The sequence below is a fragment of the Diabrotica virgifera genome, chromosome 9, assembly GCF_917563875.1.
Source record: "Diabrotica virgifera virgifera chromosome 9, PGI_DIABVI_V3a".
Taxonomy (NCBI): Eukaryota; Metazoa; Arthropoda; class Insecta; order Coleoptera; family Chrysomelidae; genus Diabrotica; species Diabrotica virgifera.
This window is the reverse complement of record NC_065451.1, coordinates 209996328-210011828: the sequence shown is the minus strand read 5'-3', so window position 1 is coordinate 210011828 and position 15501 is coordinate 209996328. Positions and strand designations below refer to the sequence as shown.

At 32.2% G+C, this 15501-nt stretch overlaps 2 protein-coding genes across 3 annotated transcripts in view; both read right to left on the bottom strand.

Annotated features, from left to right (window-relative positions):
- LOC114334818 (uncharacterized) overlaps positions 1 to 15501 on the bottom strand; it is a 905910-nt gene that overhangs the window by 510880 nt on the left and 379529 nt on the right. The gene's annotated exons all lie outside the window — the stretch shown is intronic.
- LOC126891614 (PHD finger protein 13-like) lies at positions 9743 to 14935 on the bottom strand. The gene is made up of 2 exons (XM_050660798.1): positions 14902 to 14935; positions 9743 to 10440 (listed from the first exon to the last, which is right to left on the bottom strand). The coding sequence occupies exons 1-2, from the start codon at positions 14933 to 14935 to the stop codon at positions 9743 to 9745; spliced, it is 732 nt and encodes a 243-aa protein (XP_050516755.1).

Below are 15501 nucleotides of genomic sequence, written 5' to 3'. Positions count from 1 at the left end.
TGTTTCGGTGGTGGGAATTCACAAGAAATCACTCTGCTAAAATAGAAACCCAAAAATCGTGGAAAAAATGGAACCATGGAATACGAGGCGTCAGGCTAATCCGAAGATAGAAGAAAACGACTTACCAAGACCGACGATTGTGGAGACTGAAGTATGTGAAGTAGCGAGAACTATAATAATAGAACAGACTATAGCCTACAGACAGCTTTGAGATACAGGCAAATGATAAAAAAGATCCCAATCGCCGCCAATCGAATAGGATAAAACTCGGCTAGGAGCCATTTTATTGAACGGCACCTAACTGAAGTAACCGTATGCATCTAAACATTCCGTATATGTATTTGGAACCTAGGAGTTTTCTATTGGTTCTCTGCAGCACGCGATCATATTTTAACCAATAGGCGGCGAGGTTCCAAACGCATATACGGAATGTTATTCGGTGCCAAATTCATATACGGAATGTTAAATATTCTTACACCGAAAAAGATAAATTTTTATTAGAGTCTGTTAAAAGGAGAATAATTTTAAAATACTTGTTACTGTATTATTAAATAAAAATAAAACAATTGTAGTATTTGGAATGTTATTTGGTGTAAATTCATATGCGAAATATTAAATATTCGAAGACCAACAAATAGGACTTTTTATTAATCAGTTAAAGAAGACTGATTTTAAAATACCTATTTTGTTAATGTATTATTAAAAAAAAATAAAACAATGATTACCTATATGGAATGTTATTTGGTGCGAAATTCATAAATGGGATGGTATATAGATTTGAGAGATATATTTCTTTATTTGACTAAGCTTTCGCTTTCTCAGGATTTTTAATGACTTGCACGTGTTGTTTAGTATGTTTAATTCTTTAATAATACAATACAAAAAAAGGAATAAAGTGCTTTAAAAAGGGTATATATTTAAAATCCATAAAAAGGACTACATCACAGAACCAGTTTTAGATTGGTTGACCAATCATCATCAGTGCATTCCTAAAATGAATATAACCTGATAAAATGATGCAAAGGTTTTAAAATTTTGACTACGGTTAGAAAAAGTTGTAAGTTATACTCACGTGACCCTACCATGCTAACCACCAAAATATAATATTACAAATTTTATTTACATACATTGCATAATTACTAATATTTTGGTGTTTAGCATGTAAGATCACGTGAGTATAACCTACAACTTTTTTTAACCGTAAGCAAAATTTTAAAACCTTTGCACCATTTTATAAGGTTATATTCATTTTAGGAAAGCACTGATGATGATTGGTCAACCAATCGAAATCTAGTTCTGTAATGTAGCCCTTTTTAGGGATTTTAAATATAGACCTATTATAAAGGATTTTATTCTTTTTTTGTATTACGAGTATATGGTATACAGCCAACTACAGGAAAACCTTTTTCCTTTTGGACCTTTAATAATACATTAACAATAATTTTTCTATTCTCATACTATAATATATCAATTATGATGTCACTACCTGTATCATAATGAACTTCATTGTGATACAGATTTTCATTAAGATACAGATTTTAACCAATAGAATCGCGATATGACATTCGCGAAAAAGGTGGCACACGCGCAATAACCAATGGCGAGTCAAATACATACGCTTTGACAGTTCTCAATATGTAAACAAACTGTCAGACTGACAAACTACTTAATTTGTTTGCGTTACAAAATTAATAAATTCGAATATACTTTTTTGTGAATGATCATAGAAAAAATCGTATATACAACTTGCATTTAATTATCATTATGAAGCTCGTACTCTATACGAAACTCGCCGCTGGGCGGCTCGTTTCGTATCCCTTATGATCGCTTCATAATGACCATCATTAAATGATCGTTGCATAATATATTATTAAAACCCAGTCTTATTTTAATTAGCTTTAATAAAAACCGTCTTTTTGCTCTACGAATATTTAATATACCGTATATGAATTTCGCACCAAATAACATTCCAAATACTATAATTGTTTTATTTTTATTTAATAATACAGTAACAGGTATTTTAAAATCAATCTCCTTTTAACAGACTCTAATAAAAATTTATCTTTTTCGGTGTAAGAATATTTAACATTCCGTATATGAATTTGGCACCGAATAACATTCCGTATATGCGTTTGGAACCTCGCCGCCTATTGGTTAAAATATGACCGCGTGCTGCAAAGAACCAATAGAAAACTCCTAGGTTCCAAATACATATACGGAATGTTTATATGCTAACCGTATCACCGCTGGCGCGTGAATGGCACCTGACTGAAGTAACCACATCACGCACTGGCGCGTGATCAGCAGCGAATGGGTTAAACACTGATAGTCATGTCTTAAGTTTAACAGAGATGTCATTTCTTTTGAATTTCCTAAATAAATGAGAGTTTACATCTTTTCGAGTTCCCACTAAATAACTTTGTGTCAGATAAAACTTGCTCAACTAACCGGTCCGTTGAAAATTATTCGACGCCAAAGTTGTAAATATTGATGATGAATTTCTATCAAAGTAAATTGAAACGTTGAAGTAGAATTCTGGCTAATAAATTTGTTGACGTGCGGTAGACCACTTTGCATCTGGTACAAATTGCAATCCCCCAAATTGAGCCTGCCGGGCACAACGTAATTGTTGTATGAAATCAGCAATATTTAATGTTATTTATTAGACACGAACACTACAGATAAATATTATACAAAAATAATTTGATTGCGCTGCAGATTTATACATTATTTAATCATTTATATACAGGGCCTTTCAAAACTATTCAAGAATCAAAATCTATGTATAAATACTTCATTTATTACATATTTCTTTTTTTTTAACGCTTTTATTTAGTTGAATAGTTTGCGTCAAATCTTTAGACGTTAATTTGACTGCCTTTTCTCGAATGCAAATGAATGAAAATTTGCAGATATATGCAATCGCGGAAACAATACACGAATAGTCAATAATTTTTTTTATGTTTAATAATTGTTTAAATAAAAAAAAAACGATTTTAATGGAAAATGCTTAAATTCTCTTGTTTTTTACAATGTAAAAACTTGAAACTTTTACGGATCGTAGCTAGTGATATGAACTATACATAATTTCACTTTTTACTTTAATTGTTTACGTTATGCTTCATAAATAAACAATAAATTTTTCAAATTTTTTGCCAATTCCGACTACTTTTCATGTTAGTACATCATAATATGTGTTATACATATTTTAATAAACATGACGATATATTTTAATGTTTGAAAATTGTAAGACTAAAAAGTAAAAAATAAAAAAATATGAAAAAAGATTTGTAAGAAACGCTTTTCTTTAGTTACGAGTGACTAAATTTAAAAAATATTATAAAAAAATCAACTAAAAAGCAAAAAATAAGAAAAATTTAAAAAATCTAACACATTCGTTAAAGAAAAGCGTGGGGCGAAAACCGTTTATTCGATGAAGACGCGCCACGCTTTTCTTTGTAGAAATTGTTAGATTTTTTCAATTTCTTTTTATTTTTTGCTTTTTGGTTGATTTTTTTATAATATTTTTAATTTTAGTCACTCGTAACTAAAGAAAAGCGTTTCTTAAAAATTTTTTTTCATATTTTTTTTCTGATATTCTCGATATAACCTTTGGTTAGTTGCTAGCAGGTAGGTTTAAAGGGATAATAAGAAGGAGAGAGAGAGAAAATATTTTTCTCGCTATCCGGCTCGATGGACCAAATTGAGCCTGTCAGGCACAACGTAATTGTTGTATGAAATCAGCAATATTTAATGAAATTTATTAGACACGAACACTAGAGATAAATACTGTACAAAAATAATTTGATTCCGCTGCAGATTATTACATTATTTAATCATTCACATACAAGATGTTACTTTTTTCTTTTTTTAAGTTAAATCATTTTCATTTTGCAGATGACATAATCCTTATAACTGGTGACCTAGAAGAAGTAAAGAAAAGACTAAATGAGTTAGACGCTATCTGTTGGAAAATAGGCCTGAAAATGAACTTTTCCAAATTATTCAGTAATTATAGAAGTATTTCCAAATAGATTTTAATTTTGGTATCACTGCTTTCAGTTCCATGATTTTTCTTTCCAAACTACCACGCAAATTTCTTAAAGTACGTCTGTGCTGCTTCCAATCATTACATGTTGTGGTCTCATCAAACTGTCTGCCAATTTCTTCCTCATTTATTATTCACTTAACATTTATTTGTTATGGTATGTTATGGTATTTTCAATCTTCAATAAATTATAGGCATAGAGCTTTAAAAAAGGCTGAAAGCGTTTGAAATGTGGCTCTACAGAAGTATTCTTGTTAGGTGTTCTGCCAATTCTTGCCAAGTTACATATTAAAATGACAATCTTTTGGACTATACCTGCTACTTTTGACTGTCTTCTTATTTCTTTATTAGATTTGCTATCTCTGAGCTTATTGTTGAGCATTCTTCGTTCCGTAGTTCCCAAGTTGCTTAGAGCTTGTTGACTATCTTGTTTTTAAAAGTTCATATTTCAGTTTGGTTTGAATACTCTTTGTAATCTTCCAAATGCTTCCAATAGAGATAGTACAAGAGAGAGAAGGAATGATCAGAAAAAAATTGTTATGCTTGGTTTTACTATTTTCAACGAGAACTTTTCGTTTACAAATTCGCAAAGTCTGTGTGTTATTGCGTAGCCACTCCTGCAAAATTAGAGTAGGGGATCGATGGATTCTTATGTAGTTTTGTCTTCTGAATCAAAATCTGAAAACGGTATTTGGATATCTCTAACCGTCTTCGAGATAATCGACCTCAAAGTCTAAAATGTGACGTCACAATCCTTTTATTTTCCGCTGACACACTAAACGTCAGCTGAAATCGTTTATGGTAAGTAGGTTAGTTTTTCAAATCTTAATTTGTTAAGCAAAGCATAGGTTATTTACATTTGAGTTTGACATTTTGTGAATGTCAACCTAAATTTTAAATTAAGTATTAATAAAATATCAATGATATTTGATAGTGAATTTAGTTATTATATAAAATAAATAAGATGTTCAAAAATACAATTTGAGTTTATTTTGAAAGCTATAATTTATTAACTTTAAAAAGGTTTATACGAGTATACGGCCTCCCCTTTATTGGGACTACCTAATGATAAATGGACTGTTCCATTTGTTATGAAATGAAAATTGTTATTATAATCGGTTCGCTAAACTCAGACACAACTGGCTAGTGATTTTAGTAGGTAATTTTTTTGTTTTTTGCCAATTTTTCCGAAATTGGCAAAATTACTAATTATTTAGTAATGATTAACTATTTAGTAATTATTTTTTTGCCGAATTGGCAAAATTACTGACTAAAATCACTAGCCAGTTGTGTCTGAGTTTAGCGAATGGAATATATGAAATGTTGTTTGGAATAAAAAATTATGGTCTTATATGTGCAATGACATCCTTCTAATGGGAAAAAATATTTGAAGATTTTTCTCAAATTATGGATACCAACAACATTTTCATTTATAACTCTTTTATTTTTAATTTGACGAAGAAAAGTTATTTCTCATAAAAAGCTCTTCATGGTCTAAGATTTATGATGCAACCATCATATATCAAATTTTATTAATTTTATACGAGTTATATAAAAAATATGAAATTCGATCAAGAGTAAAGTACCTTTATAATTCACAACATTTAAATTAGGATGATATAATTGCACATTAAAACATAATTTTTATTCTGAACAACTTTTCATAATAGCAAATTTTCCATATTATGAATTAAAATACGTAAATATACAAAGTTTTCGTTATGATAATGCTCGCATTTTCAGCTTGTTACATATGAGTCTAAGTTTAATAATAATAACGCATTTGTTATATAACTTTAAAAAAGTAATTAATCCACTATACTAAATTTGATTGCTTCATTTATATATAAACTTTAAAACCAGAAATTTAAATAAACCCACACAAATCTGTGTGTAAGGTGTGACAGTCAACACACGGTTCAATATACTACGTTGTTTGGGATCCTCTTTTTGAATTATTCCAGTCAATAGCTATGTAGCTATGTAGGGGTTAGCAGAGCGTGAATTTGAGACTAAAGGCTCTAGCTACGAACAGAAAATTTTACTGAGTTATTTAGTAAAACGAAGTTAGATAAATGGATCTTAATATGTGAAGTAGTAAGAAAAAAAATAAACCAAGTTTAATAGTTATTAAAAAACAGCACATTATTTATTTTCACACAATAAAAATTTTCTTTATAGCTAAACTCCTTAAAAAATAATCTAGAACGATTTTCAACGAATATTGAAGATTTTTAGTAAGCTTTCTCAACTGCTATAGTGTAATTATTATTGTTATATGACTTGTGCAGTGTCTATAAGTTTTTGCATCTCTATGAAAATTCTTCTTGTTTTTTCAGTGGCATATTAGGTCCCACTAACTTTGATAATTATATTGGCGAGTTCTTCACGGTATTCGTCTTCAGCCAATCGGAATGGATGTTTAGCACTGCGTATTCCTGTCCAATCGTGAATGTTCTTGAGCCATGACATCCTACTTCCTTCCAATTTCGCTGGGACACTCTATTTTACTATTTTACTTTTCATAATGGATAAGCTGAAGGATTCTGTAGTTGTATCCTCTAAGACATCCTAGGTATGAATTTTTTTTCTTTATATGGTTTATCACAAACGGTATTTATTCTAAAAACTCATACAAAAGTAAAAACTTCAAGTTGTATACTGGTATAAAATAGTTTATTAAAAAACTTCATAATATGTCGTGCAAAACGTTTTCGTTCTACTTAAGAACATCTTCAGTGCCTAGAATGAAATATTTCCACGTTAGATTAAGGCAAAAAGGTTAAAAGTGTGACTGTTAATAAGAAAAACATGTGGAGATTACTTACATTCTACTAAGTTGTTGTAACTAGCACACTAATTAAAGTGGTAACTTCATAATATATGGCTTGCATATTAAATTTTGCGAAAATATTGTGACTACCATCGATGTTAAAAGATTAAATTAAGAACATGCTTAAAGGGTAACATGCTTCCCTGGACGAAAAAAAAATTATTCTATTTAACAGAGCTTCGTTGGTCTGCATCGCTATTGGAGCATTCTTATTTGCAACTCCGCCTCAAATGCCTCTAGGCGATTGCTATTATCAGATTTCAGAGTCCAGGTCTCCGTAAAATGTAACAACACTGACTAAATGTAGGAATTGATCATTCTTTGACTTAATTTTAATTTGAAGCTGTAGTTACAAAGGAATTATCTCATTTTTAGAGACGTTACGCGAGTTGCTTCAATTCTGAATTTGATCTCTTTATTTGGGGCTAGTTGGTGTGTAATGCTGCATCCCAGATATTTAAAGTATCTCTTTCAATGTTTTGCTAATTTATCTTATTTTCTAAGAAGTTAACTTAAGCTTAAAAGTGCCTCACGATTAGGTATCCAGCTCATTTCTAAATTCAAACTGTGTTTTTTCTAGGTCTCTTTCGTAAGGACTTCTTATTCTCCCGTAAATAATACTTCCTTTTCTCTTCCTTTTATGTAGACATGTAAACAAAAAAACCAAATGTATGACATCATCTAAATACCCACTACGATGTAAAATCGAAATTGATGGGGAAATAATAATAGTCGAGGAAATGAATCTGAAAAAATGGCAAAACCTCGCAATTTTTTCGTCCAACATCGATTTGTACAAAAATTTGGGATAAGGCTCATTTCACCATCTAGTTCATTTTCTATATTGAGCCGTTGTACGCTTTTGGATTTTTAAGGGTGAAAACTACCCCTAATTGTAAAAAATTGTAAAAAATTATAAAATAACATTTTAAACATTAATATTGTCAACATTTGGTTGTTATTAGTTACATAATGATTGTCTTATGCTTTAAGATATACTATCATAATAGTTCAACCCTAGAAACCACCTATGTTGGAGCGTAATATAAAAAATTTATTTACTTATCCTAAAACAATAAATTCGGCTTGCATCGTTTTACATAAAAATTTAGAATCACCTCACCCTGTACTGCATATTCTATATCATGCTTAAGGGCGTTGATTATTTTTAGAAGTGTAAACTACCCCTTATTGTCAAAAATTATATAAAAACATTGTACACTTTAAAAGGGGTAAAATTTGGTTTTGATTGGTTAAATGATGATTGTTTTATGCTTTAGGATATAATATCATAGTATTTTAACCCTTAATAACATTACAATTTTTATAAGTACAGTGGAACCCCGATAAGTCGGCCCCCGATAACCCGGAAGTCCGGCTAACCCGGACCGATTTTCATCAGACAAAAATTTAACAAATAAACAATTTAACAATTTTATCAAATAAAAATGTATGTAGGCCAAATAATATTTCAGAGATAATGTGTATTTGTGTAATTTGAACACATAAGTACAATAGTAAAAATGATTCATGCACACGGCGGCAGCCAGAGCGACCGTCTCAGCTTATCGGAAAGAACAGACACCTGTCTGTATTCCTTTTTCTTTATTTATGTCAAACTGTCTTAGCATTGTTTAAAAAAGACGTGACTATTTAAAAATTCTTGTATTGTGTGTAGTACAGCCTATTAATCACTTCCGTTCTGTAATGTAATCGTGCTTCAGATTGTGTTTGCTTTGTCTACGTAATGGTAACAAAACGTAAAAATGTTGCAGTGACAATGGAAAAGAAACTAGAAACATTACGTAGGATTGATAAAGACGAATCTTTAAAATAAATTTATTGCAGCATCATAATATGATATTATGCTACCATAGGTCTGGATCCCGCGTATGAAAAAAAAGTTGATTAATAGCAAGCTAAAAATTTATTAATAGCTTAAGGGTGTCTAGTCGGATAAACTTTGATATATGAGAACACTGGAACAGGGGCAGTTTTAATTGTGGAACAGGTCAAAAATTTGGAACGGTCAGAACACGAAAATGGCACATTTGTTTCGTCCGACAGAACAGACATAAACTCTCCGAACAGAGATTAAACTCTCATACAAAAATCAGACTGCTATTTATCATCTGTCATAATTCCTGTCATTTGACAAATTCTACATGTTCCACTCATTAAAACGCCAATTTGGTGATAAATAGCAGTCTGATTTTTGCATGAGAGTTTAATCTCTGTTCGGAGAGTTTAAGTCTGTTCTGTCGGAAAAAATACATGTGCCGTTTTCGTGGTCTGACCGTTCCAAATTTTTAACCTGTTCCACAGTTAAAACTTCCCCTGTTCCAGTGTTCCCATATATTAATGTTTGTCCGACTAGACACCCTTAAGCTAATAACAAATTTTCAGCTTGCTATTTATCAATTTTTTTTGTACGCAGGATCCAGACCTACCATATTATGGTGTCGGTACATCTCTACAGTATGACTGAGTTTTTTACCAAGAAATGAACAAAACTCTACACTCTATACAACTAGGGGAACACGGGGCGGAATGGCACGTCTAATGTTGATGCCTTGGCTAGTCAACAAGTTTTTAGTGAAAATGAAAACAAAATGCAGAAATTAATTAATCAATTATTCTTAAAGATAATAAATAGAATAAAACTTTAGAAAAAATAAAGATAGTTGACAATTTTACTTGATACGAAAAGTAGTTCACTTTTCCCGTTCCGCCCCGTATGCGGGGCAGAACGGGATTTAATTTTTTTAATAGGCTTTAATGAATAGAGTCATAAGAAAAGCATGGAAAAAAGTATAATTAGTGGGAAATAACTTTTATTAATATTACGCCTAACACAATTTTTAATGTACACATAATTCACAGATGAAAACTGATTCATCATCCTCATTATCTACGTCTGCACAAGAATTATGTGCCCAACTGTAGCACGATGAGCATGCTACCCATCCTTCATTGGAAGTTGAATAGAAGTCTTGGCAGTATAAACACTCGGCATCATCTTCAGTGTCACTGGAATCAGAGTCTCTTGTCTTGTCTTTCAGACCTTTATTTAACAACACCCTCTTCTTTTTAACCACTTTCTCTTTAGTGGCTTTACTTCCGTCTTTACTGAAGCTGACTTTTCTTTTTACTCGCTCTACTTTTTTAGCCGCCTTAGTTTTTGTTTCTTCCTTGGCCTTTTTCAACTCTTCGAAATATGGCGATAAAGTCAGAATTGCTGTTTTTCCCTTTTTTCGAGAATTTCTTTTCTTATTCTGTTCCATTTTCGGTATCGGTAGAACATGTTGAGGAGAAGCAGTCGGAAATGACGTTAGGTTACTTGTAGCTGAAGGAATTTGAACAGGATCTGGCATCCATGAACACTGAGGAAGAACGGGTAGGTGTTCACCGTTAGATGCTGGTGTTTTAGAGTTTGTTCCGATGAGTTCAGTGGTGGCATCATTTTGACTAATTTGTTCCTCCTCGGCTACTTCATTTGTCGTTGACAAATCATTGGCATTTCTGGGCTCCAAATTATCATCTATTTCTATTTGAATATCTGTTGGTGCAGATGGAAGGAAATCGTCTTCAGTAAATGCATTAACATCTAGAGGCCAAATTGCTGTTTTCTTGAAGCCGTTCAGTGCTGTTTTCATTGTAGCTGCATTAATAAATGCAGTTCCAAACAACGATGCAATCTAAAATAAAGTCACTACTTTTCCAGGGTTTGATCTTAACCATCTTCGCACTTCCTCTTCATAATAAATACTAATAGGCCTCATCAGTGAAACATCTAAAGGCTGAAGACGGTGCGAACAGTGGGGAGGAAATCAGAGCAATATAACTCCGTTATCTCGAGCAAGATCAATGAGTTCAATGTTCTTCGTATGTGTCGAATGTCTGTCGAACAGAAGCAAAAGAGGAGCATCTTTTGTGGCATTAGAAAAATATATAAATTTTTTAAACCAACTGACAAACGTTTCGGTTGTAATCCATCCCGAGTCGGAGACTTCTGCCCAACCTCCAGGTGGCAAACTCAACTCGAACTCTTGCTGCTTCCGTTTACTGGAGAAAATTAACATCGGGGCCATGTAAGATCCACTGGCAGAAAAACACAACTCCACAGTCACAGTTTCACCTCTCTCAGATGATGTTAGCGTGCCTACCTTCCGTTTCCCTTTCGTTGCTATGATTTTGGAATGTCCTTTTGGATTCACGCTAATGCCGGTCTCATCACAATTACAGATACGATCATAATTCAGTTTATATTTATCAATGCATTCTTTTAGAAGAGTTTGGAATTGTACTACAGCTACCCGATTAAAGCCCATCGCACGAGCTCCAGAGGTTGCCTCAGGTTTTCTTATACTTAAATCGGGATGTCTCTTCAAAAAGCCATTAATCCAGTCTTGTACTGCTGTTTGATTAATTTGGTTAAAATTATGAACGATTCCATTGCGGTGTGCTGATACGTTAGCCTGCGTAAATCTTTCATGGATAATCCAAACAATCTTTTTTCCATGTTTTTAACGTAATTAGCAAGCTCTAACTCCTGCTGTTCATTGAAAATACACGTACATTTTCCTGACTGTTTGTTAATGCGAAATTCCGGACTATCCCGCTTTTTCTTCACATATCGAGCCAATGTTGATTTTGGTACACCATATTGAGACGAGGCTTTGTCTAAACTTGTATTACCGTCAATTACTGCGGATATTGCCTGTTCCATAGAATCTACAGGCCAACTTTGTCTCTCTGTTTTTCTAACATAGTTTCGCACCATCTGTAACAAGAAAACTTGAAGGTAGTTTTTTCTTAAGCAATAAAAGATAAAGCGGGGCGGAATGAGACATGTCTCATTCTGCCCCGTACCGTTCTGCCCCAAAGTTCGTTATTTTGAATTTCAAAGTTTTGTGAGGTTATATAGCAATATTTTAAAGAACTATGGGAGTTTACAGCAAGCTAAAATGTCTATTTCAATAGTACATAATGCTGAATAAGCAATAAGAAAAATTTAACCACCTACCTTCAAATCTGAAATGGACAAAATATGCAACAAAAAAACTGAAATTCACAAATACGTTATAAATACCACCTTCGCTTCGCAGTGAACAATGGCGACTACCAGATACAGAACTACTCATCGGAGCGTAGCTTACTACCAAATATCGTAGATGGCAGCATAATACACACTTCAAAAAATACAAATCTCATTCTGCCCCGCCGGTCCATTCCGCCCCGTATTCCCCTATACGTAATTTAGATGTGTACTGTGCATATGTGTTTCATGTTTTTGTAATTGTAATTGAGGTTATTTATTAATTTTTACTATATTCTCCGGCTAACCCGGATTTTCGATAACCCGGATCGGCCGCGGTCCCGATTAATCCGAGTTATCGAGGTTCCACTGTAGATAATTTAATAGATCTATACAGAAAAGAAAGTAGAATTAAAAATTACAAAAACATTTATTTACACAAAAATACGAATTTACAAATACGTAATTCACAAATTTACAAATTCAAATAGTTTCTTAGTCATTTTCCAGTTGTTCTGAAGCTATTTTCTTGTGGCATTTTTATAATCAAGTATATTCAAATGGGAAATAAGCCACAATTTTACCTAAAAATGATTTTATTAACGTTTCGACGCCCAAGTCGGGTGTCGTTGTCAAAATACAAAATAATACTAAATAAACAAAAATGTTGTTGCTTAGTAAAAAATTCTTCTAATAATTTATTTAAGCTGACTCATTTATATCGGCAATTCAGACACGTATTATACATTTTAAAGTAGACGACTTTAAAATGATATTGCCAATATTGATGAGTTGCGTTCCTGGGACGACTTTACTAAAAGATAGTTCATTCAATTACATGAAATCAATCCCAACTCAAGAATATCCGCCACAAAAATCATAATCAAAAAATCATAAATAAAATCATTTTTAGATAAAATTGTGGCTTATTTCCCATTTGAATACATCTTCCAGTATTCGAACCGGTTCTGTGGTATTATACATACATTGAAAATGCTCCATAAGCGGACAATTCGAAATTTTCGAAAAAAAAAATCGTTTTATAAACATAGCTCCTTCATTTTTGGCGATAAAAAGTTTTTTTCAAAAATGATTTTGTAGGATTTTTGAAGAGATATAAGACTGTGATAATTAAAGTCCGTAGGATCCCTTAGTTTTTAATCGGGGTGGGTTTAAAGTGCTCGAATAAGGGGGTGTTTTCTCGTACATAGAGGTTTTAAACAGATATATCTCGCTAGCTATTCACTGTCATGAAAACCTATATATAAGGGAATTTTCGTTATTAAAAAAGGTACAATTTTTTTTAATAAATCATTTTTTTTTGTATCTCCAGTATTTCAGGAGATATTTTGAAGTAAACGGTGAAAAATACGAAATTGTAAAAAATCAATTTATATTTAAACTCCAATTTTTCTAAAATTAGTCCTTTTAAATTGACCAAACCTCTTGGATGTATTGATAATATGTATATATTTAAAAATAACTACAAAAAGGTGAAGATAAACTTTAATTAGGAGGGTAGTTAGGGGGTTGTTTTTACTGATTTTTTCGAAGAAAAAAGTAGGTACCGAATTTATTTTGATCATAAGTCGCTGAATTTTATGCTAGAAACTTTCTTGTTTCTTTCTTTGAAAGGAATAATTGTATACTTGAAAAAAGATTCTGTAAGTTTTCTTCAAAAAATGGCAAAGTTTTCCCGTTATTTGACAAAAAAACCTAAACTTTACCATACCGTATCTCGGTTTGTATTTGTCGTAGGAAAATTGTAGAAATAGAATTTTGTTTACGTTTCTAAAAGCCACAATTCCATTATCCACATTTTTTTATTAAATGCATATTTTTCTAGTTATTCTCAGAAAACCCTCTAAAAAAGACGAATTTCCGTCGAAATGCTGTCACTTTCAACTGCGAATAACTCGAAAAGTATTAGTTTTACGAAGAAAACGCAAAGAACATTTTTTTTCTTAGAATTACTTTTTCCATCGATTTCAATGGTTAAAATGTAATGAAAAATTCCCACCCCGAGATGGGGTGGCAACTACCCCCAAGGTTTTAGCGTACAGCAACATGATATAAAAATGCTACTTAGGCTATTCCTCACCTTCTGTGAAAATTTCAAGTAAATCCATGCTGGACGAAAAAATTGCGAGCCAAAATGCTTCATTTCCTAGACTATAAAGCAGGAAGCAAGGTTTTGAAATCTGGGAATAGATATAACCAGTTACGGTGATGTTGAAGAGGAAGTACGACAACAAAGCTTAAAAGCAAGTAAGGCGGCGGGATCTCTTAATGATACAATCTGGAAAGACAAACACCTAAGATAAGACACAAAAGCAAGAATCTATAAAGCAGCTATAGCAGTTATTAGATCTATATTGACATACACGGCGGAGACAAGACCTGACACATCTAAAACGAGACGACTCCTAGAAACAACAGAGATGGAGATACTTCGACGATTATCGGGGAAAAGTCTGTTGGATAGGGAGAGAGGCGAAAACATAAGAAGATTATGCAAATGTAGAAGACATTAATGGATGGGTGACAAAACGGAAACAGGAGTGAAACGAACACATTAGTAGAATGGTAGAGGATAGGATAGTACGAATAGCACGAGATAAGTCACCAAATGGCCGGAGAAGTATTGGCAGACCAAGAGAAAGTTGGTGAGATAATTTAAACAATTTAGGAAGCTAATATTGAAGAAGAAACAGGCTTTAAAGCCTACATACAAGAAGAAGAATAAGAAGTGTAGACATGTGTCCGTCTTTTTTCAATGTGCCTTCAGTAAGTTGCCGTTTCATTATTTTCGTGGTCTTAGCATTTATCTTCTTCTTATTGAGAACCGACTCTCACCATCCTTACTATTTTCTCGTCTATTTTTGTTGCCATTCGACTTATGTGGTCTTTCCATTCTACTCTTATGTTTCTTACCTAGTTATTAATATTCTCCAACGTGTATCTTTCGTCGTATGTCTATACCTTTAGCTCTATCCCATAGTGTCTTATCGTCCATTTTTCAAGGGATTTCATTTCAGCTGTTTAATACGAAGAAAAAAGAATGTGTGTACTTTGTACGCACGTAAGAAGTTATACTTCTATTATATGATTTCAACGAAATCAATATACTTTAAACAGTTTCTCTACTACTTTCCAAAAATTTTTATTAAAACAATATCAAAAATTAAAAAAATAAAAGAATAAAACACACACAAACACATTCAAAAATGCCACAAATGATTTCTGAACAATAATTGTTGCCAAAAATTTTAACTAAATACGTATTTTCTGAAAAAAATTATATAATAATATACTTACAATCATAAAATCTATAAAAAAAAATAAAAAAAATGATATAACTTGCATTGGGCTTGAAATTACTTCCCGTGTATCCCGCCGTACGAGAGTCGAAGCGATTTCAAACTGCACCACCTTCGCGTATACGTCATGTGGGAATATACACAAACTGAACAACTTTTTGACATTTTGTTTATGTGAATTTTTATTAGTTTGATTTTTGTCGAATCAAAATACAACAATATGTAGAGTAAGAAAACGATACATTAGATGAAAATTTGTAGA